This window comes from Haliotis rubra, unplaced genomic scaffold (genome assembly GCF_003918875.1).
Source record: "Haliotis rubra isolate DU_JTF1 unplaced genomic scaffold, ASM391887v1 Scf13, whole genome shotgun sequence".
NCBI classification, from domain to species: domain Eukaryota; kingdom Metazoa; phylum Mollusca; class Gastropoda; order Lepetellida; family Haliotidae; genus Haliotis; species Haliotis rubra.
The window spans coordinates 1,157,327-1,182,127 of record NW_025765225.1 but is presented as its reverse complement, the minus strand read 5'-3'; the positions used below and the strand labels follow the sequence as shown (position 1 = coordinate 1,182,127).

General features: G+C 41.1%; 1 protein-coding gene across 1 annotated transcript; it reads right to left on the bottom strand.

Moving 5' to 3' along the window:
* Positions 1 to 1,822: 1,822 nt before the first annotated feature.
* Positions 1,823 to 22,872, bottom strand: LOC124267094 (E3 ubiquitin-protein ligase RNF8-like). The gene is made up of 9 exons (XM_046701933.1): positions 22,689 to 22,872; positions 21,432 to 21,548; positions 20,640 to 20,931; positions 18,001 to 18,245; positions 17,490 to 17,711; positions 11,776 to 11,970; positions 11,103 to 11,307; positions 5,317 to 5,520; positions 1,823 to 4,152 (listed from the first exon to the last, which is right to left on the bottom strand). The coding sequence occupies exons 1-9, from the start codon at positions 22,767 to 22,769 to the stop codon at positions 4,112 to 4,114; spliced, it is 1,602 nt and encodes a 533-aa protein (XP_046557889.1). The 5' UTR covers positions 22,770 to 22,872; the 3' UTR covers positions 1,823 to 4,111.
* Positions 22,873 to 24,801: the final 1,929 nt, after the last annotated feature.

Below are 24,801 nucleotides of genomic sequence, written 5' to 3'. Positions count from 1 at the left end.
CAGGTCATCAGTACATGATGAGGACAGCTATCTCCCAGGTCCCTCAATCTGACCATCTGATCCATGTCAGTGGAGTTACTTGAGACCAGTTCAACCCCTTAACTCTGAAGGGGACAGTTATTCTGACAAGAGGTGAGATGAAATCAGGTGTAATGTCGGACTGAAGATTTATGCACTTATATAGCGACGTTTCTGTATGTGTCCCCATGTGTGTGTCATAAAAGTCAAAGCATATTGATATATCATGCTGCTCTTCAACATGTGTACCCACCAAACACACAGCATACTGAGGGGCAGTGGGGTAGGCTTGTGGTCAAAATGTGCACTCATCACGTACTGACCGTTCGATTCTCAACATAGGTACAACATGAAGCCTATTTTTGGTGTCCCCTGTCGTGATATTGCTAAAAACTGCACAATCACCATCTTCATGTCATCTCTTATGCATGGCATGGGTAGATAGATACCCTAACCGTCCCCAGATTCTCTGTCCATAATGTCACCGAACAAGTCTTTTCTGACCAGAATTAAAATTTCATACAAACAAAATCTCCAGTGTTTGATATCGATTTATTAAATGAAACTGGGTAACATTGTGTGAAACACAAAGACACACCCATCTGTACCTTGCAATATATGTAGGTCATGTTTGAGGCATAGATACAACAATTACATATGCAGAAATTGCAACTAATCAGATTCTAACCTGACAGAAAGCAACAAAAATGATTAGTTAAAAAACAAATCGTGTGCTGCATCCTCTGGCTAATACTTGATTCACAAAACGGTAATTTTCCTGCTAATTTCTTTTTCTCAGTCTTCGTTTTACGCTGCACTCAGCAATATTCCAGCTATATGGTGGTGGTCTGTAAATAATCGAGTCTGAACCAGACAATCCAGTGATCAACAGCATGAGCATCGATCTATGCAATTGGGATATGATGAACCTGTCAACCAAGTCAGGAGCCTGACCACCCGATCCCATTAGTCACAGCTTATGACAAGCATTGGTTACTGAAGATCAATTCCAACCCGGATCTTCACGGGTGCAAAAACTTGGAGTGAAATGGAGTTAAAGATCCCATTGAAGATTATTGCACTAACATAGCAATGCGCAAGCTTATGTGTTGAGTGTGTGACTACTTGTACTAGCCAGACTAAAGCTAAAGTGCTAACCTACTGAGATATCCCAGTCAGACATGGTACACTGATCTGGAGCCGACCAGTCCTTGTTATATCCCAAGGCAGGATAACAAGAAGCAGTCTGTAACTTTAGCCACTCCTCCGGAAGTCAGGTAAAATTCTGTTTGGTCAACTTATATCAGATAAGGATTTTCTATATTACAGCACTAAAATCAACTGAAAATGATGGTATTGGATGTCAAGGTTAGTACCATCTTTTAATGTCTTTTGGTATGACATGGACGGGGATTGAACCACTGACCTTCCACTGTCGGTGCAGGTGCTCTTTTCACTGGACAGTGGAGACAGGTCAATGAAACCTAGGATTTCATATATTAAAAATAACATATTGAAAATCCTCTAAAACACAATAGACATTTACAGAGAACCTTCTCTTCAGTTGATTCTTTTCTGAATCCTATTTACCAGGCAACAGATGATGTATCTGAATTCTTAAGTGACGCCTTACAGAAACAGAAAGTACGGATAACATTTACAATGACACAAAACCTTTAATAAGCCTTGTGGTTCTCAGATTCTTAATATTTGATGACTGTCTTTCATACAACTTGAAACCCTGACACATTCCAGGGTTGACATTCTTCCTAACACCTACAAATCTGGAAACAATTTTTTTTTATTCTCTAACAAACTAAAAGAGATAGTTGTTCACTAACCAATTGCATTCATTACAACCCATTTTAAAGTCGACAAAACCATCATTATCATGAACTATTCATTTTGAATAAGATACTTGAAGCAAAGAATCAGTTAATATCATAATAAATTCTATGAAAATATTGTTTAAGATAATTAATGAATGGTACAATCTATACCTAATGTCATCTGTTAGATGAACACATAAAAAAAGCTGATGTAATGGCATCAAATGGTAGTAAAACGTCTATCATTGCAGTGTCCATGAACAATATTCACACATTTGCAAGCTTATTCTAAAATGCTCTCAAACGCACAAACTCTAATGTGTAAATATATTAATATTCATGACATAATGGCCATACATTGACAACATTCAGACCACATTCTCGCCAAATAATAGATTAGAACCGAGATCCTGACAAAGTGACACAACTCTGCAAACTGAATTGCTTCACAATCAGTAAACACAAGATAAGATCTGGCACCACAACCTTGACAAATCTAAATGTCTTCTACAATGATACTACTGTATTTAAGAATAGTAATGTCTTTTTTACACACAAAAATGATTCAAGCTTCAGAACCTTATCATACTTGCATAAGCTACAATAAACCTGCATACAAAATTATATGCATTTGAAAGACACTCTCATCCTTGTTTCACATGAAGGACACATCTCTTCTCAACACTCTTATCAACCTGAACATCCTGGTGTCTTTTATCTATGATAAATGTCTGGGATAACAAAGGTAAAACAGATAGAATCAAGTTCCTGGTGTATTATTTTGCAGCTGATCACAAGGACTGGGTTATAAATATGATGCAAGGAAGTAAAGTAAACAATACAACAGGGTAGTTACTGCCACTGAATAGTTACAACCTATGTCATACTATCTCATTCATTTCAGTTTCATCTACAATTTCAGACTACAATTTTTATCAAATGTTTTATTTGGAACTGTATAGTTACCAGTGCCTGAATATTTTCCAGGTGTAAACATCTCAGAAACATGCAAACTTCACAGTCTTACATTTCCTAAACTTGCGACTAAGCCATTCATTATGTACTGATCTGTTCAATGTATCGGTTCTGTAATTTGTATTTAATTCATCCTATAATCATGGCATACAGCTTCCATTCATAAAGGGAACAGATGGCTGAATCTAAACATTTGCCACCATAACAACAAAGTAGCAGTCATACTTTTGGACACTTATCTGGAAATGTTAAAAGGTGATGTAATTAATGACTGGTTACCTTAACTTTCAGACAAGTGATCAAACAGATGATGATGATGATTTGGAAATTTTACACTTTCTGACATGATGCATATTTTGCACACAGAAACTTCATAAGGGACTATAATAACGGGTATACCTGTCATCATTACACAGATCCAGAAACCCTCTCTTTGTACGCATATTAAACAGTTACACAGACTAATTGGAAAATAACATCAATTTGTAACACCCGTATTAACTCATTTGTTGCAAGATACTACTCAACTTTGGATTGGTATATGTTTATGTTTTAATGATAGACAAAGCTCATTTTCATAACATATCAAGTGTATATTTTAAATGAATGACAAATCAAAGCTGAGTAGCATACCACACAATTACACAATTTCAGAATGTGATGACAAATAAAAAAATTGAACCCTCCAAAACATATCTATGTGATCACATAGAACAATATGTAACAATGCCTAAACCATCTACTCTTTGTAGATGTCTTGTATGTGCATATCCTTATCAGGCTTTAAATGCAAATATACGCAAATATTAGCTCAACATAGCAACACTCTCAGTAAGTACATTGTCAAAGTCAATACATTATTTGTCCAAGGGCAAACACAAAACAAACCGTAATCTGATCACCACCTAATGGATGCACAATGCTGTAAATGCCACTAGTTCCACAGTGTTAGCATTCAAGTCACCTCAACTGAATGCCTGTATTGAAGTGAGTACAGTCAGCTTAGCTAGATAAGTAGCGCTTCATCCCAAAGGACATGTCATCTCAGCTGCATCAACCCAAGAGCAAAGAGAGTATTTTCATCATCTTGACCATAAATATGCCCATCTTTCTGAAACCACTTCATCATAACACAGTCCAATGTCCTTGAAATGAATTGTCCCAGCTGAATGTCTTCATGACTTCAGTGAAGGATGTTGCGGTGGAGGCAGTAGTCCGTCTTGGAGAAGTCAAGTTCATGGGTTTGGGGTACTGGTACCAAGGGGTACTCAAGTGGATCAATCTGGATGTTAGCCCTCTGGACATCCACTGGCCCAGTGACCTCTTCTTCCTGTGAACAAAGCACATATCTGTGAACTCAACTGGGCAACAAATAATCCTAAATCTACTAATAATGAAAAATGTCTGTGACTATACACAATTTCTTATTTATCATATATTCCAAGCACTTGACTCACATCTTGTACTGTCAGCTTCAAAAGACTTATACTGGACTCTATCAAGTTTGAATAATATGATCTTATATGTTACATATAGACCGATTGATTACTTTTTAAGCTTTAATTCAAAATTTGAAAATGTATACACATCACTGTAATTTGCAATCTGTATGCATGTCATTCTTTGAGTATCAACAAAGCACACAACTTTGTGGATAACAACTTCTTGTTTATTGCAAAGATTAATTTAAATTTGGTTTGTTCAGGTAGACTCATTTCAAGCTGCAGATTACTAGAAAAACATCCAACTTGAAATCTGTATGCATGTCATTCTTTGAGTATCAACAAAGCACACAACTTTGTGGATAACCCAAAGATTAATTTAAATTTGGTTTGTTCAGGTAGAGATATCAATTCTCTCATGACATTCTGTACTAATTACATGATGGTACAAATGAAACAGAATTTCAAACTGAATTACACATTTTAATATCAGATTTACTTCTTACTTTCTTTATATGACAGAGGAAACGTACAAGGCAAACTAATGTGTTTATGTTGTTGCAAAACACAAACAAACAAAATTAGCCTAGTAAAATTATCAGAACTGCGGTTAACAGGTGTACAGGAAAGAAGGCATTCTTGACTTATATCTGCAGCCAGCATAGTTCCTCTGCCACCATGTGACAATTCACCACATTTTACTCAGTCCTTTCAAAACACTGTACATGTTTTTCATTTTTCATGAGCCTACATATCCTTTGTTTACATTGGTTGTTTTTATTTACATTGGGTGCCATCAAAACCCTATGGATAGCTAGCGGTACAGTCACTTTGTGTAGAAACATATGTTGTCATACACCTCACCTCATCACCTCACCTCACTGCAGCTGTAGTAATGCACCTGAAGCACCCACTGAAAAGCTTCAGGACAATCTCTTCTGTTAACTAACAAGCAGTTGGTTTGCAAACAACAAAAAGTCTGTCAAGCTGTGGCAGTAATGTTATGCTAAAGTCACTGTGAGGAGCTTGCCAGCGTTTAGTGTTAGACTTACCACAGGTGTAACATCTTCCGTATCCCCCATAGTAGGCCCCTCGCAATCCATCGTCAGATTCACTGGAATCCATCTCATCCTCAGCAGATGAAGAGCTGTCACTGTAGCTGTCACTGTCTATAACTATAAGTCTAGCTTTCTTCCGACCCCTGGATGGCCCAGCTGAGTCTGTCTCGTGGTCGGCATCCCACTTGGCTTGTTCAGCTGAAATACCAACATGAATATCAGGGTCAGCCAACATGAAGATCAGGGTCAGACAACATGAATATCAGGGTCAGCCAACATAAAGATCAGGGTCAGCCAACATGAAGATCAGGGTCAGCCAACATAAAGATCAGGGTCAGACAACATGAAGATCAGGGTCAGACAACATGAAGATCAGGGTCAGACAACATGAATATCAGGGTCAGACAACATGAAGATAAGGGTCAGCCAACATGAATATCAGAGTCAGCCAACATGAATATCAGGGTTAGCCAACATGAATATCAGGGTCAGGCAACATGAATATCAGGGTCAGACAACATGAAGATCAGGGTCAGCCAACATGAATATCAGGAATATCCAACATGAATATCAGGCTTAGTCCACAGGGCCAGCTAACATGAATATATCAGAAATAGCCAATACAAATATCAGGGTTAGTCCACAGGGCCAGCTAACATGAATATATCAGAAATAGCCAATAAAAATATCAGGGTTAGTCCACAAGGCCAGCCAACATGAATATCAAGGTTAACCAACATGAATATCAGGGTCAGACAACATGAATATATCAGGGTCAGCCAACATGAATATCAGGTTTAGTCCACAGGGCCAGACAACATGAATATATCAGGGTCAGCCAACATGAATATCAGGTTTAGTCCACAGGGCCAGCTAACATGAATATATCAGGGTCAGCCAACATGAATATCAGGTTTAGTCCACAGGGCCAGATAACATGAATATATCAGGGTCAGTCAACATGAATATGAGGGTTAGTCCACAGGGCCAGCTAACATGAATATATCAGGGTCAGCCAACATGAATATCAGGTTTAGTCCACAGGGCCAGCTAACATGAATATATCAGGGTCAGTCAACATGAATATGAGGGTTAGTCCACAGGGCCAGCTAACATGAATATATCAGGGTCAGCCAATACGAATATGAGGGTTAGTCCACAGGGCCAGCCAACATGAATATATCAGGGTCAGCCAATATGAATATGAGGGTCAGACAACATGAATATCAGGGTCAGCCAACATGAATATCAGAAATAGCCAATAAAAATATCAGGGTTAGTCCACAGGGCCAGCCAACATGAATATCACGGTTAGCCAACATGAATATCAACTAATAATCAAGGTTAGCCAACATCAATATCCTGGTCAACCAACATGAATATCAGGGTGAGCCTTTATGAACATCAGGGTCAACCAACATGAATATCAGGGTCAGCCAACATGAATATCAGGGTCAGCCAACATGAATATCCCAGTCAACCAACATGAATATCAGGGTCAACCAACATGAATATCAGGGTTAGTCCACAGGGCCAGCTAACATGAATATATCAGGAATAGCCAATATGAATATGAGGGTTAGTCCACAGGGCCAGCCAACATGAATATATCAAGAATAGCCAACATGAATATCAGGGTTAGTCCACAGGGCCAGCCAACATGAATATATCAGGATAACCAACATGAATATCAGGGTTAGTCCACAGGGCCAGCCAACATGAATATATCAGGGTCAGCCAACATGAATATGAGGGTTAGTCCACAGGGCCAGCTAACATGAATATATCAGGAATAGCCAATATGAATATGAGGGTTAGTTCACAGGGCCAGCCAACATGAACATATCAGGAATAGCCAATATGAATATGAGGGTTAGTCCACAGGGCCAGCCAACATGAATATATCAGGAATAGCCAATATGAATATGAGGGTTAGTCCACAGGGCCAGCTAACATGAATATATCAGGAATAGCCAATACGAATATGAGGGTTAGTGAACAGGGCAAGCCAACATGAATATATCAGGAATAGCCAACATGAATATCAGGGTTAGTCCACAGGGCCAGCCAACATGAATATATCAGGGTCAGCCAACATGAATATCAGGTTTAGTCCACAGGGCCAGCTAACATGGATATATCAGGGTCAGCCAACATGAATATGAGGGTTAGTCCACAGGGCCAGCTAACATGAATATATCAGGGTCAGCCAATATGAATATGAGGGTTAGTCCACAGGGCCAGCTAACATGAATATATCAGGGTCAGCCAATACGAATATGAGGGTTAGTCCACAGGGCCAGCCAACAAGAATACATCAGGGTCAGCCAATACGAATATGAGGGTTAGTCCACAGGGCCAGCTAACATGAATATATCAGAATAGCCAATACGAATATGAGGGTTAGTCCACAGGGCCAGCCAACATGAATATCAGGGTTAGTCCACAGGGCCAGCCAACATGAATATACCAGGGTCAGCCAACATGAATATCAGGGTTAGTCCACAGGGCCAGCTAACATGAATAGATCAGGGTCAGCCAACATGAATATGAGAGTTAGTCCACAGGGCCAGCTAACATGAATATATCAGGGTCAGCCAATACGAATATGAGGGTTAGTCCACAGGGCCAGCCAACATGAATATATCAGGAATAGCCAATATGAATATGAGGGTTAGTCCACAGGGCCAGCCAACATGAATATATCAGGAATAGCCAACATGAATATGAGGGTTAGTTCACAGGGCCAGCCAACATGAACATATCAGGAATAGCCAACATGAATATGAGGGTTAGTCCACAGGGCCAGCTTACATGAATATATCAGGAATAGCCAATATGAATATGAGGGTTAGTCCACAGGGCCAGCTAACATGAATATATCAGGAATAGCCAATACAAATATGAGGGTTAGTCCACAGGGCCAGCTAACATGAATATATCAGGAATAGCCAACATGAATATCAGGGTTAGTTCACAGGGCCAGCCAACATGAATATATCAGGGTCAGCCAACATGAATATCAGGTTTAGTCCACAGGGCCAGCCAACATGAATATATCAGGGTCAGCCAATACGAATATGAGGGTTAGTCCACAGGGCCGGCCAACAAGAATATATCAGGAATAGCCAATATGAATATGAGGGTTAGTCCACAGGGCCAGCCAACATGAATATATCAGAATAGCCAATACGAATATGAGGGTTAGTCCACAGGGCCAGCCAACATGAATATCAGGGTTAGCCAATACGAATATGAGGGTTAGTCCACAGGGCCAGCCAACATGAATATCAGGGTCAGCCAATACGAATATGAGGGTTAGTCCACAGGGCCAGCTAACATGAATATATCAGGAATAGCCAATACTGAATATGAGGGTTAGTCCACAGGGCCAGCCAACATGAATATATCAGGGTCAGCCAATATCTGAATATGAGGGTTAGTCCACAGGGCCAGCCAACATGAATATATCAGAATAGCCAATACTGAATATGAGGGTTAGTCCACAGGGCCAGCCAACATGAATATCAGGGTTAGCCAATACGAATATGAGGGTTAGTCCACAGGGCCAGCCAACAAGAATATATCAGGAATAGCCAATACGAATATGAGGGTTAGTCCACAGGGCCAGCCAACATGAATATATCAGGAATAGCCAATACAAATATGAGGGTTAGTCCACAGGGCCAGCTAACATGAATATATCAGGAATAGCCAACATGAATATCAGGGTTAGTTCACAGGGCCAGCCAACATGAATATATCAGGGTCAGCCAACATGAATATCAGGTTTAGTCCACAGGGCCAGCCAACATGAATATATCAGGGTCAGCCAATACGAATATGAGGGTTAGTCCACAGGGCCAGCCAACATGAATATCAGGGTTAGCCAATACGAATATGAGGGTTAGTCCACAGGGCCAGCCAACATGAATATCAGGGTTAGTATCTGAATATGAGGGTTAGTCCACAGGGCCAGCCAACATGAATATCAGGGTCAGCCAATCTGAATATGAGGGTTAGTCCACAGGGCCAGCTAACATGAATATATCAGGAATAGCCAATATCTGAATATGAGGGTTAGTCCACAGGGCCAGCCAACATGAATATATCAGGAATAGCCAATATGAATATGAGGGTTAGTCCACAGGGCCAGCCAACATGAATATATCAGGAATAGCCAACATGAATATGAGGGTTAGTCCACAGGGCCAGCCAACATGAACATATCAGGAATAGCCAACATGAATATGAGGGTTAGTCCACAGGGCCAGCTTACATGAATATATCAGGAATAGCCAATATGAATATGAGGGTTAGTCCACAGGGCCAGCTAACATGAATATATCAGGAATAGCCAATACAAATATGAGGGTCAGTCCACAGGGCCAGCTAACATGAATATATCAGGAATAGCCAACATGAATATCAGTGTTAGTTCACAGGGCCAGCCAACATGAATATATCAGGGTCAGCCAACATGAATATCAGGTTTAGTCCACAGGGCCAGCCAACATGAATATATCAGGGTCAGCCAATACACGAATATGAGGGTTAGTCCACAGGGCCGGCCAACAAGAATATATCAGGAATAGCCAATATGAATATGAGGGTTAGTCCACAGGGCCAGCCAACATGAATATATCAGAATAGCCAATACGAATATGAGGGTTAGTCCACAGGGCCAGCCAACATGAATATCAGGGTTAGCCAATACGAATATGAGGGTTAGTCCACAGGGCCAGCCAACATGAATATCAGGGTCAGCCAATACGAATATGAGGGTTAGTCCACAGGGCCAGCTAACATGAATATATCAGGAATAGCCAATACGAATATGAGGGTTAGTCCACAGGGCCAGCCAACATGAATATATCAGGGTCAGCCAATACGAATATGAGGGTTAGTCCACAGGGCCAGCCAACATGAATATATCAGGAATAGCCAATACGAATATGAGGGTTAGTCCACAGGGCCAGCCAACATGAATATCAGGGTTAGCCAATACGAATATGAGGGTTAGTCCACAGGGCCAGCCAACATGAATATATCAGGGTTAGCCAATACGAATATGAGGGTTAGTCCACAGGGCCAGCCAACATGAATATCAGGGTTAGCCAATCATTAAAACTAATCAAAACTCCAGAGTGCTTGTCACCTGAAAGCTTAAAACATCAATGGCTTGTGTTGATCTGGGGTCAATTTCTCTAAACCATGTGAACAATTCATATTTAAATTAAAAAAATAATAAAACCAGTTCTTATGAAACAAATTTTCATTGACACATGGCATTCTTAACTTTGTTTCATTTGCTTTTGCAAAATTTTGAGTAGGTCTGCCCATGAAGAGGCATGTTCGATGACCAGAGATTGCATACTGAAAAAATCCAATAAATGAATCTAAGATTATCGCAAGAGATTTGAATCTGTGTTACATGTTTCAAGTCTACATTTCTGGATTAGAAACGTTTTTGAACAAATATTCCAAAAACAGGTGAAACCCTGAGATTGAACATCTTGTCTGAACCCCAGAAATAATCGTGATGAAACAGAATGAGCCCCTGAGGATTGGTCTGTTTGATAAAAGCAAATGGATCCTATGTCATTGAGAACAGAAAGCTGGCAAAAAGACTTCTTTATTTTGTCCATGCAATGTTTCATTACAGATGCTACTACCATTAATCAAGAAAAGAATGACATTTAATGAAAAAAAGACGAACAGTTTAAGACAGTTTCTAAAAAGTCAATTAAAGATGTTATCTACAGTCATTGCTCACCGACCTTTCCGTGTCTTCACTAGCTCCTTCCTCCTCTCCTTCAGCTCGTCAGTGAGGTGTTCCACCATCTTGTCGATGTAGCTGTCCAGGACAATGGATCGATGTTGTCCAATGACAGGGGCTCGACACACAGGACAGTCCTTCTTCCTCTCAATCCACTGGTTGATGCACAGCGCACAGAATCCATGGGAACAGTTCAGAGATGTTGCCTTGTGAAGTAGGCAGAGATATTATTCAGATGTACACAGAAACGGACACTATGAGTCAGTAAGTTGAGTTTACACTGCTTTTAGCAACATCACAGCGGTGGACACCAGAAATAGGCTTCACACATTGTACCCACGTCGGGAATCGAACCCAGGTCTTCAGATTGATGAGTGGACGCTTTAACCACTCTGCTACTCCACCGCCCAGCTGTAACTATGAATCACTGGAAGTGGTATAACATATTGCTGCTAACACCAAATACAACCTAGTGGTCCCAATCATTACTTATTCTCAGACTGGTTCACTGTAATATGTCTGCATAAATACAGCTAATACAGGCAGATGCTACAATATTCAAATTATAATAATGATGATCCCCTAAAAACAATTTCGAAGATATTCTTAACATTAAAACAGTCTTCATCATAATAGTCTTGTGTAAGACATGACTGACTTATACTGTGGATTACCTGGACAAAGAGCTCGTTACAGATGCTGCACTGCAGCTCAGACTCCATGACATCGGTGAGATTGGAAAGGATATCCTCCCTGGTTTGGTACGTCGACTCCTTCTGCTTTTCATTCTCTGCCACTGTATCCTTCAGCTGACTCTCCAGCATCTTCTGCTTCAACTCCTTTTCCTCGATGACTTTCTCCAACTGATCCTAGGGACATGGCATCAATGCACATCAGACAGGAGCCATGACTGCATTCATTCACCACTACACATTTTAGAACCCATGACTAAATTCGACCCATGAAGATTCGGGTTAGAATTGATCTTCAGTAAGCGATGCTTGTCATGAGAGGCAACTAACAGGATCGGGTGGTTAGGCTTGCTCACTAGTGGTGGTCCGATTAATTGAAATAATTGAAGATTGGTCGCAGTGACTAAACGACCAAGCAATCGATCATAATTTCTCATAATCGAACACAAACAATTCTGGAACACTTGTTTTCATTAACAATATTTTTCACATGGTTGGTTTTGCCTGTTATATTTTGTAAGCACTACAAGCCCGTTTCAAGTCATGATTGAATTTATCTTAAAGATTCCAGAAAATTTATGTTCCTAACATACTAGTCATCCTTTAAAGATAAGAATTTTGCCAAAACACCCCAAAAGAACTATATGGTTTTTTCCTTATTTTTAGCGCATTTACAAATTTCATGAATGTCGCTAACCAATTATTTTCGATGGTTGATCGGTAGTCATGAACCAATCATCAATTATGAGATTTTAACCAATTCCCAACACTATTCCTCACTTGGTTGACTCATGTCATTGAATCCCAATTATGTAGATCAATGCTCATGCTGTTGATCACTGGTACAGACTCATTCATTTACAGACCACCGCCACAAAGCTGGAATATTACTGAGTGTGGCGTAAAACTAACTCACTCACTAACCATGACTGAATTCATTCACCACTACACATCAGACAGGAGCTAATGACATGACACTATAGCTAATCTCATGGACAACAACATGAGTTGCTTGAACTGTCTAACATTAAAGTAAGGTGTTTGCCAAGAAACACTGTGTCTGTGCATTGCTGAGCACTTATTGGCCTGAATCTTTGCTTGCTTCCCTCTCTTCAACCAGACCATTGTTCAGTTGATTGGCATGGCAGGTGATGAAAGTGATGGCAGACATTTCGTTTCTTATTATCTCCTTTTAACATTCCATGACAGCATTATTCCATACCATACAATATACAAATCTAACATGGGCTGGGGGATCTGTGTCTCCAATACTTTTTATCAAATCAAAGATGGAAATAGAATAACATTCCTGAAAAATGTACTGATTTCAATGTAAAAAATGTAATTTTCTGATTAAAATTGATAATTTATACTTATCCTGACTCAGTCTTGTGAATGATAGTGGAACACTTGAAATCCCTTGAAGTTACTTCTAAAAAGCGGATGTAAAATCATCACTCACCCACGAGTAGTCTCCCTTGCCTCCTTTGGCGTCCTTTTCGGTCACATGGCTAGCCATGCTTGTCACTCTCTCCGATTATACGCCCGACACCCGGATTTACAGGGAAATCCAGAGTGCCCTGAGAGGGGAGGTTGGGAGGGCTGACCTCATGAGTCAGGATAAGTATAAAATATCAATTTTAATCAGAAAATTACATATTTTTCCTTATCCTGACTCATGCTAAATGCTTGCAGAATCCGTCGGAATCAGTGGTTGGTCAGGCCACTTCCTGGATTCACTGGCTGTTGTTTTACGTCCTGTATTACCCCCCATGGGAACTTATGACATAACTGCTGATGATGATCCTGTTCTTCCAACTTCCATCTGATGAGTCGGGGGGGGGAACCACAACTTGTCAGATTTCTTCCAAAACTTCTCCTGACATTTTCGTGTGGATTTTAAATATACTTCATGGTGATAACTGTGCTGAGAGTAGCCAGGTACGCGTTGAGAGTGTTGAACCTTTTAAGTGTCTCGTCTGTCACAAATGACACAAGTATTCCGCCACTTGAGGATGGGTTGCTTTTACCACTGTAAAGCCTTTCAGCGTTGCGTACTGTACAAATCTCTGCCACTCGTCATACACGTTGCAAGTTGATCTGCGTAGAGCTAGTGTTACTACTTTCGCTGCTCTGGCGGAGTACCCTCTTTTCTTTAGGCAAGCTTTGATACGGTCCATGCGTGTAGCTGGAACAATGCTGGATTCCCGTGAGCTTGCTTGGTGTGTGGATGGACGAGCCGGTTCGAATACTCAGGTAGTTTCAGGGTTGGACTTCCGAGTTCCTGTATGAGGACGGGAATCCATACCCTCGCTGGCCAGTAGGGCGCGTCCAAAATCAGTTGCAACGTTGTCGTCTGCTTGATTTTCTGTATTATTTGTGGTAATAGTGCTGGAGGTGGAAACGCGTAAGCATTTAGTCCTTCCAATGAGATGCTTACAGCATGCCTGAGGATCTGGAATCGGTGAGACGAATGTTGGTAGTTGTTTGTTGAACTTTGTTGCAAACAGGTCTATCAGCGGAGATCCTATTGTCTCTTTCGATGAACCGGAATACTTCTGGATGCAACATCCATTCCATCGGGGGTTGTAGTGGACGAGATAGGGCGTCTGCTATGACATTCTTTGCTCCTGGAATGTGACATGCCTTTATGTAGATGTTCAGGTCGTCGACGATGCTGAACAGGAGAAAGCTGAGCTTTAGCAGACTTGTTGATCTTGTTGATCCTTGTTTGTTGATGTAGGACGCTACTGTGGAGTTGTCCGTGTGGACCGTGAGCCTTGCGTTCCTTAGTACGCTGGACCAGTGTTGTAAAGCGTTGATCACTGCTTTCATCTCCAACAGGTTGATGTTCAGAAGTTGATCCTGACTCGACCACTTTCCTGCTGCCACTTCGTTGTTGAGGTGAGCACCCCATCCTTGTAGTGATGCATCCACGTAGAGATGAGTGTTGCAAACCGGCTCTGACAAAAAGGTTCCTCCGCAAACATTCGACTTCTGAGTCCACCATAGGAGGAATGGTTTCAGACTGTCAGGTAGTATCAGTGGATCCAAACTGTTGAGTTGGGCATTCACAAATATTTGCAGTGGGCGCAACTGTAATCTCCCTCTGCGAGTCATGTCTTGAGCTGAGGTGAGTAGACCGAGGATGCTTTGCCAAGCACAGAGTGTCAACGGAGAGAGCATTGCTTGAGATATCATATGTTGTATCTTGACCCAACGATCCTCTGGGATGACTATGCGATTCAACGGCGTGATGAGTCGTATTCCTAGAAATTGAAGATCCTGTTTCGGCTCCAGTTCCGACTTGAGGAGATTTACCAGCCATCCTAACTGCGTGAGTAGCCTGATGGTGAAGTCTAGTTGCACTTTGAGTTGACTGGCTTCTTGATGAACTTGAATTCCGTCGTCCAGGTAAAAGGCACTGCGTAGACCTCGACGATGTAGATATGTAACGATGGGCTTGGTCACTCGAGTAAACAACCAGGGGTCCGACGATATTCCAAACGGTAGAACCCTCCACTGGAAATGCCCGTTGAAAAGAAATCTTAGGTATTTCCTTGAGTCTGGATGTATCGGGATGTGTAGATAAGCATCTTGTAGATCTATGCTGGCAAGGTAGTCTGATGGACGAACGAGATGTCGGAGCTGAAGAAGATGTATCATCTTGAATTTTGCTGGTCTGCGAAGATACTCCTGGTTGAACTTCCTCATGTTGTAGATGAGACGAAATTTTTCCTTGGAATTCTTCTTTGGTACTATGAAACTTCGGGAGTAAAAACCAGGTGTGATGTGGTCTTGATTTATCTCTTCGACTGCATCTTTGTCGAGTAGAGTCTTGATTGCGTCATCCCGTTTCTCTGTCTGGTCGGCTGCGTAGTTGAAAGCAAGTGGGTTGCTTGTAAGCGGCGGAGTGGCTTCCAACTGTATCTTGTACACTCTGCGTAGTATCTGGGATAAGTAATCGTCCTGTAGTATTCCCCAATTCTCCCAGTACCGTTGTAGACGTCCACTCACTGTCGAAGGTTGTATGGGAACGGCTGGGGGTGGAAGACTCCAGTCGTTCCAAACCTGGCCTTCAGCACTTGGTTCCCCTGGCACCTCTGGGTGCTCAGCCTCTTCCGGGGTTGCTCCTGGGGGCTCCGGTTGGACGATGAAAAGAACCTCTTCCGCCTCTCGGGTTGGAATATTTCCTTTCTCTGGCCTTCTGGACTCCTGCAAACTTGGATTTGTTTGAGTAGCGCTGGGACGTCTGTCGAATCACATTTGCCAAGGTATCTATGTACTTAATCATCATGACCTCCCTTGATTCGTGTGTAACATCTTTGGAGACTTCTTCGATTCCTCCTCCGAAGATGGATGATGCTGACCATGGGGCTCTGTATTAGGATTTGGTGAACCGCTCACTCCAGGTGCACGCCGACAATAATCCTTGTCTCCTCATGAGAGTCAACCCCGCTGATGTGGATGCTAGATGCTCCGACATAAACTGGTGGTCCTTTTTCTGAGTCAGCTGAGCAGAATATATCATCCGGTCGTCTTTGGCGGTTGAGTTCTTGAACTTCGAGATGAGCGCTTCGTTGATAGCCCTAGACCTTGCTAGTCCGAAAAAGGTACGTCTGGTATTCGTATCCAGTTGCGCTAACTTCTTGTCCTCTATCTTGTAAGTTCTATAGCGGGAGTCGTTGATGATCTTGTAGTCCTCATCAATCTCTGGTGCCTTCAGGAAGGGTTCCATGTGATGTAAAGGGAATCTCCTGGCATTGAACGTCAGGATATGTTGACTCTGGAACTTGGTAGCCTTATCAAAGGCTGAGCTTGGACTGTCCGGTACTTTGGAGATCGGGTCGATAGGCGGAAAGGTGAGTGTGTCGAAATCCTCGTTGGACATCTTGTAGGTAAACGCTTTGTTTGTGTCCTTGGAAGGTGATGCTAGGTCCAGACCATTTGCAATCCATGAGGTTACTTCCGCATCGGTGAATATGACTTCACCTTCTTCATCCGATTTAGACATCTCCCGATCCGACGATCCATGAAGACGTGAGTCTCTGTATGTAGATCTGTACGCAGAGCTGCGCGCAGGTGAATGATCCCGATGTGACCGTGTATCCCTCCTGGAGTCTTGAGATGTCTTTCTAGGCCTTCGTGAAGGTTGATTCTTTGACGTAATCTCCCCTCTGTGAGACGTGGAGTGCCTGCGTGCAGGTTCCCGATGTGAGTCTGAGTCCAACGGTGATTACGATCCATATCTACGACGTCTGTAGGGTTCTGGAGAACGCTTCGATCTGCTTCTGAGTGGAGAATTCTTAAAACCGTATACAGCTGTAATTTAGATGTAAAAGGTCCAAAAGAGAAAAGGATATGTGCCGTATAGGGACCCAGATGCTCTCACACCTGTCCTTAAGGGCGAAGAAGGAGAGAGTGACAAGCATGGCTGGTCATGTGACCGAAAAGGGCGCCAAAGGAGGCAAGGGAGACTACTCGTGGGTGAGTGATGATTTTACGTCCGCTTTTTAGAAGGGAACTTCAAGGGATTTCAAGTGTTCCACTATCATTCGCAAGAGGAAGGAGACAAGCATTTAGCATGAGTCAGGATAAGGAAAAATACTAACATTCAAATACAAAGAGACAAAAAAGACAACATTGAACAGACCGATAGCTACCATCCAGCTAATGCCAAGTGACAATCTTTGTACCTTCTGCTTGATGAGTTGCTCCTCGAGAAGTTTGTCCTTCTCCTCCAGAGCCTTATCCATCTCCTGCTGCAGTTGTTCCTGAACTCGCCCCTTCTCCTCAAGGAGACAGTTTCGCTGGTTTGTCAGGTACTCTGTCAACCGCGCCTCTCGCTCCTTCAACTGGGCCTCCAGCTCAGCCTTCATCTTCTCCTCAATTGCCTGCTTCTCTCTCTCCAAAGCTTCCTACACAAAACACCAATATGCTTCACAACATACAGTGATAAACGTGGTTTCAATGGGTGCCATTCATATGATGAGGTTGACCAATTTACAGAAAAACCCCAAAGTTGTTTACTTAACATGTTTTTTAGGCCCCTGTTAATTGATAAGTTCCTAAGTTCAATCTGATACAAAGTGTTCCCCTTCCTGTGTTCCCCTTCCTACTGTGTAGTTCCTTATGTCATTCTGACACAATGTGTACTGCTGTTTACTGAGAAGTCCCTACTTCACAAACCCAAAATGTTCCCCTTACCTGTTTGCTGAGTATTTCCTCCTTCATCTTCTCCTCCTTGTACTTAAGCTGGTCCAGGGCTGCAGCCTGATAGACACGCTCCTGCTTCTCCTGCTCCAGCTGTTCTCGCATGAGTTCCTGTTCTTGTTCCTTGGCCTTCAGCTTCCGCTGCATCTCCTCTAGCTGAGCCTTGAACATGCCCGCAGCAGCATCCTTCTCTTTCTGGTGGGCCTCCAGCTTCAGTTTGTACGCCTTATAGGGAGAATCTGACAACCAAAAGCATCTAAAAGTAGGATTCAACAACACAAATGATGACATGGGGTGAAACAGTATGCTCTTACCATGATACGGTACGTATTGCAATACAAGGCCTTCAGTTCGGTACAGGAGAACTTACTTTCGGGAAAATAGCGGCCATCTAGCAAAGAATTGCATAGATTTTGACAAAATAATTTGATTTCTAGACATTTTAGAAAAGGATTAAAAAAGTTAATAAAATGATTGTACGAAAACCGAAAATAACGAATTTTTGGATTGCATTATGGTATACCGAACCGAAAGCAAAAAAACATGTTTCTAGTAATACTTCAGTATACCGCTTCACACCTAATGATGACCCACTGATCCTGGAACTACACAAGTCATGAAACTACCAGGGTCCAAAGAATCCACTTTGAGGCGAATATGATACGAGCATCAGGTAACGAATATGAATATTGGGTAACAAATACAACAAGTGTTTGCCACTGATATGGCAATGTGGGGCGGTGGGGTAGCCTAGTGGTTAAAGCGTTGGCTCATCACGCTGAAGACCCGGGTTCGAATCCCCACATGGGTACAATGTGTGAAACCCATTTCTGGTGTCCCCCGCCGTGATGTTGCTGGAATATTGCTAAAAGCGGCGTAAAAACAAAACTCAGTCAGTCAGTGATATGGCAACGTCCCCCGCCGCTAAAGAATGGAATATCTATATTTACTACTTTTTATTTTTGGGTCACATACAAGATGCCTGAAATGACTGGTGTCTGCATAATCACCCAATGTAGGCTGTCAACATACTTGAAAACATTGGGTGCAATGTTTTATGAGATATCGCCTTTAAAAAGCGGTCAAAGTATCGTGGTGACCTTGAAGATAAGGTCAAGGTCACCCAAATAAACTGGTGTCTGTGTAATACCCCGATGTAAACTGTCACCAAATTTGAAGACATTGGGTACAACAGTCCATGAGATATCGCGTTAACAAGAGTTAAAAGTGTGAAAAGTGTCGTGGTGACCTTAAAGATAAGGTCAAGGTCACCCAAGATCAACTGGTGTCTGTGTAATCCCCAAATGTATGCTGTCACCAAATTTGAAGACATTGGGTACAACAGTCCATGAGATGCCATGTTAAGAAGAGTTTGAAAAGTGTTCAAAGTGTCGTGGTGACCTTGAAAATAAGGTCAAGGTCACCTAAATAAACTGGTGTCTGCATAATCCCCTAATGTAGGCTGTCACCAAATTTCATGACATTGGGTACAACAGTCCATGAAATATCGCATTAACAAGAGTTAAAGCATGCAATGTGTCATGGTGACCTTGAAGATAAGGCCAAGGTCACCAAAATATACTGGTGTCTGCATAATCCCCCAATGTAGGCTGTCACCAAATTTGAAGACACTGGGTACAACAGTGCAGTTTGAAAAGTGGTCAGTGTCGTGGTGACCATGAAAATAAAGTCAAGGTCACCCAAATCGACTGGTGTCTGCATAATCTCCTAATGTAGGCTGTCACCATATTTCAAGACATTGGGTACAAAGGTTCATGAGATATCACACTAACAAGAGTTTGAAAAGTGGTTAAAGTGTCATGGTGACCTTGAAAATAAGGTCAAGCGTCACCCAAATCGATATGAGAGACACTAGGGTTTAACAGTGCATGAGATATCATGTTAACAACAGTTTGAAAAGTGGTCAGTGTCGTGGTGACCATGAAAATAAAGTCAAGGTCACCCAAATCGACTGGTGTCTGCATAATCCCCTAATGTAGGCTGTCACCAAATTTCAAGACATTGGGTACAAAGGTTCATGAGATATCACACTAACAAGAGTTTGAAAAGTGGTCAAAGTGTCATGGTGACCTTGAAAATAAGGTCAACGTCACCCAAATCGACTGGTGTCTGCGTAATCCCCTAATGTAGGCTGTCACCAAATTTCAAGACATTGGGTACAACAGTTCATGGATATCACACTAACAAGAGTTTGAAAAGTGGTCATAGTGTCGTGGTGACCTTGAAAATAAGGTCACGGTCACCCAATGTAGGCTGTCACCAAATTTCAAGACATTGGGTACAATAGTTCATGAGATATCGCGTTAACAAGAATCGGGACTTACGTACGTACGCCGCTGAATACATAGTCCCCCGTTCCGCGTTGTGTCGAGGGACAATAACAAGCCAGCAGTTGATGAATTATTTAAGATATTCGGTGAAACAATAACAAAATATATTCTTTGACATGTTTTGACCATGCTGGCTGCTATCACAACAACGACCAGTGACCACATTGCTGCCAAATTAAACTACTATCCTGCCTGGCTAGGATACATTTGATTTTGCATAAACACAATATTTTGCCTTCGATCATTTAATCAATGAAGAAATCTAATTCATTAGTCACAAACCTGGCATACATCCTTGTGTGTTGGAGATTCTTTCACCTCTACTGTCTTGTGGACAGTTTTCATCTTTGGTGGTTGTTTCATGCACCTTAAGTCTCTTTTTGGCTGGGTTATTGTCGTCTGCAGAATCTTTTCTGGTTCTCTTGACTTTTAAGGAAGCATGAAACTGGAAGATGAACTCTGCTGGCTGTCCTGACTTCACTGGGATACCCAGCTGTACCCGGTCCCCATCCTTCAACACGTGGGGGATTTGAGCAGTCAACTTCTTATCATTTACATACACACCATTCAGGCTCTGAAAACCATTATCAATTGCAACATGGAGTTTTTGAAAGGCATTTAGAAGTTGGACAAATATGAATACATCACACGTTTTTATGGATAACAACTTCATTTTATTCTTTATATGTTTCAGAGCTAATACTTGCACCTTCATCAGGTTCATAAAGAGTAAAAAGAAGTTGTTATCCATAAAAACATTTCCTGTAGTCATGCAACATGAAGTGTTAAAATTAAGGATGAAAGTCAAGGGAGTTGACATAACCCTAATGTTGACAATTACAGAAATCTCAGTATTTCACATATCTGCCCTAATTTCATCATGATATGACAGGATAGGCATAGTTTTCAACCATAATGTACAATAACACCACAATAATAACATATCACAATGCACAAGAATAACACTCATATCACACAGTACAACACAAGCCTATAAATCTTTATACAGTGATAATACTTATATCACTTACAATAATACTGTTTATTTTGAGTTGTACTATAATACTGCTGTACCTTGTTGTCTGTGATGCTCCATGAACCATCAGCCAGTTTCTTTAACACTGCGTGACATCTGGATACCATTACCGACAGCAGACAGTGAGTGACTTCAGGAGAACGACCAATAGTAACCTAGGAACATAAACAATGATACCAGTTGTTGCAAACATATGATGAAGTAAATATAAGATACTTAGATTGATAGAGGATCTATAAAATGTTATTAAAGACAACCGACAAGTTAAATTACAGGAAAAAAAACATGTCAACTTAGAATTCATTCTTGTCTTAGACGATGTAGTGTGACTTTCCCAGGAGAACAGGGGGGTTTTAACTAAAGTCCAAAATCAACACCCTGCTGAATCAGAATATCTCAACATACTTAACTTTGTACAGGTTTTGTTTATCAATGCTGAAACAGCTTTTCAGTTACATACCTGTGTGTCAGTTTGGTATGAAAGGAATACATTATGTAACACAGGTCTATTCCCCACAACAAAAGTAGAGAAACATACTGGTAACTGGATTGATTACTGGTTTCTACATATCACTCATAGGCTACAGTCTAGGACTTTCCTAAAGTCTTAAGTGCCAACAAGACAAAATTCAGCAGCATAACAAGCCAGTGGTAATACGACTGCTTCAATTGAAATAAATAAACTGCAAGATATTTTTTAAAACAAGTATCATGTTACATTTTGTGGCTAGTTCTTTATACACAAAAATTTCTGGAGGGTGAAAGGTTTCATACTAATTACTGGATAACACTTTTACTGAAGTTGAAAGATGCTAAATGAATACAGAATTATGACAAAGAGAACTAATCCACAATATATTACAAAATTTAATCACTGCCATTGTAAGAAGGATCTGGAAGTGTGTAAAGTTTAAACTGTCTAAATTTCAAATCAGTAAATGGTGCTTAGCAAATAAATAAGGGAATGCTGTCTTAATCTACAGTGAGTATCAAATCAAAATCTCAGGGACATATTGTTTTTAATCTTGTCTGGGGAAGACACCCATTACTCAATGACTGACACATAATACTTGGGACCTGTAGGCCTGTCGTGTCAAATTATAACCGAGAAACTTTTTGCTATGGTAGTATTGCACTCTTGATCAATTATTTCAGTCTGCGAAATAGGTCCCTATAGTTAATGACAATCGTTCAAAACATCAGGAATGTAATGTGCAATAGTTTGTCCTGTGAAGAGATCTTACGATTTGATGACGATAAACATCCGAATATTGGTTAAGCGTTAGCAAATTTACCTGGTCTTTCTCTAACAGCAAGTATTTGTATTTCTTAATGTTATCTCCTTGTCTCACTAAACATGGGAGGTGTTGTGCCATTGTTAACTAGACTTTAATCATCAGAGAGGCTTGTAGTCAGCTTGCATAAAAGCAGTAACAAGCAACTTAGCGACCCCGCTCAAGTTATCCGAACATTCATTTCCTTCCATACTACGTCATCAAATCATGTGCTCTGTAATCCCTGGCTTTCAGAGACTGTGTGCGTGTTGTTCTTTTATCGACTAACGAGTCATCAGGGGAGATAATTCATAGCAAAATGGCCGATTCGCGTATAATATTACAATCTATTTATAGTCAACCAGCTTGTTAAAACACTGTTTTGTGGATGACATCAGTTTTCCAATATTATATGAATAAGCGTAATATCATCTGTTGAGTGATCTTGTTTATCAGATGTGGCGGGCGTGACAGGGGCGGATACAGCTTTTTGAGAAAGGGGGCATGCACAGTTCATTTTCACCCATTTTCACGAGAGTTTCAATGGTCATTTAATAAACTTTAAGGACAGACGGTAAAATTTGTGGCACATTAATAGGTTAAGACAGTATCAAAAGTCATTCCAATTTAGCGAACAAAGCACAGCCAATTTTAGTACATGGATCTTTGGTTTGTTTTTATGTTTCAGAAGGGTTTCTTTTCAAACTTAACAGCAACTGAATTACTCAGTTCTGATATCTTGATTTTGTCTGATATTTCGCTAGTCTCTCGATTCTTTACATTTCTGTCTCGAACGCCTCTAACTATGGGGAAACAACTTCCAATGACACTTTACGCTACCTTAAAAGTGTATGTGGTGTGACAGGAATGGTCTTCGGGTCTCGGAAATGAAACAATAAAGCGTCGTTCGAAGCGATAGTCGGTTAGTCTTCCCTGGCACAATGCTTTATCTAAATTAGCTATATGTTTCCGTCTTTTCCTTCCTTCATCTTTCTTGGCCTGTGTAAAATATAAACCGTAAGCAATATAAGACAAATGTCCTTCTTTTTGTGTCTACCAATCACAGCTATCTTTCAACATAGATTTCAATCAGCCATTCTTGTTCACTACCTGTTTGATCAAAACATTCAAGGACTCAGTAAAGCTATCAAAACGTTTTTATGATAGTCATGTCCAAATATTCCAGTGGCAAACTTGATGTCAGATGCTATTCTTAATTTTCTCTTGTACTATAGACTTGTGAAGATCCGGGTTAGAATTTGTCTCCAGCAACCCATGCTTGTCGTAAGAGGAGACTAACGGGATCGGCTGGTCAGGCTCGCTGACTTGGTTGACACTTATCATCGTATCACAGTTGCGTAGAACGATGTTCATGCTGTTGATCACTGGATTGTCTGGTTCAGCCTCGATTATTTACAGACCGAAGCCATAAAGCTGGAATATTGCTGAGTGCGGCGTTAAGCCGGCAATTAATCAATCTCTTGTATTATATTCTCCCGTGACTTTCAAGTGAACTATTTACATGCCTTTCCGACGGATGACACAACATCTTCGCGAACACCTGCAGCTGGTATCTTGAGGTCATGCTTTCTGCTTTGTGTAAATCGCCCATTGATAAGTGTGCCTAAATGTGATACCTTTGTGTGACTAGATACGCGAATCAACCAGTTTATATATACCAATCAATACTAAGCGTTAGTGTGCAATATCACCTTTTCGTATGGAAAACACAGGGTCTCTTTGACACGCAGCCTGGCTCCACGGTACAGCTTTGGTGTTTTCCCGACATACAGTTCAGCATGGGGTTTTTCTTCCTGTAATAATTAGTTGTAACCGAATAATACCTATCCTTAAAACAACGCGAAACGACATATTTACAACGTAAATACCATAAGATATGATTAGATCTAAACGTTGAATCTATAACTGAATACATTGTTCCCTATACAAAATTACCTCCAACCACTTGAGATAAAAAGATATGTATTTAAGGCAATAATATGTCATTTATTAGATATTCACCCACGTCTGTCACAATATGAAACACCCTTCCTGACAACAATGTTTTGTCACCATGTACCTACACACGGATATCTGCTTTCTTTGTCTAATGAAATACATGCCAATGTCCCTT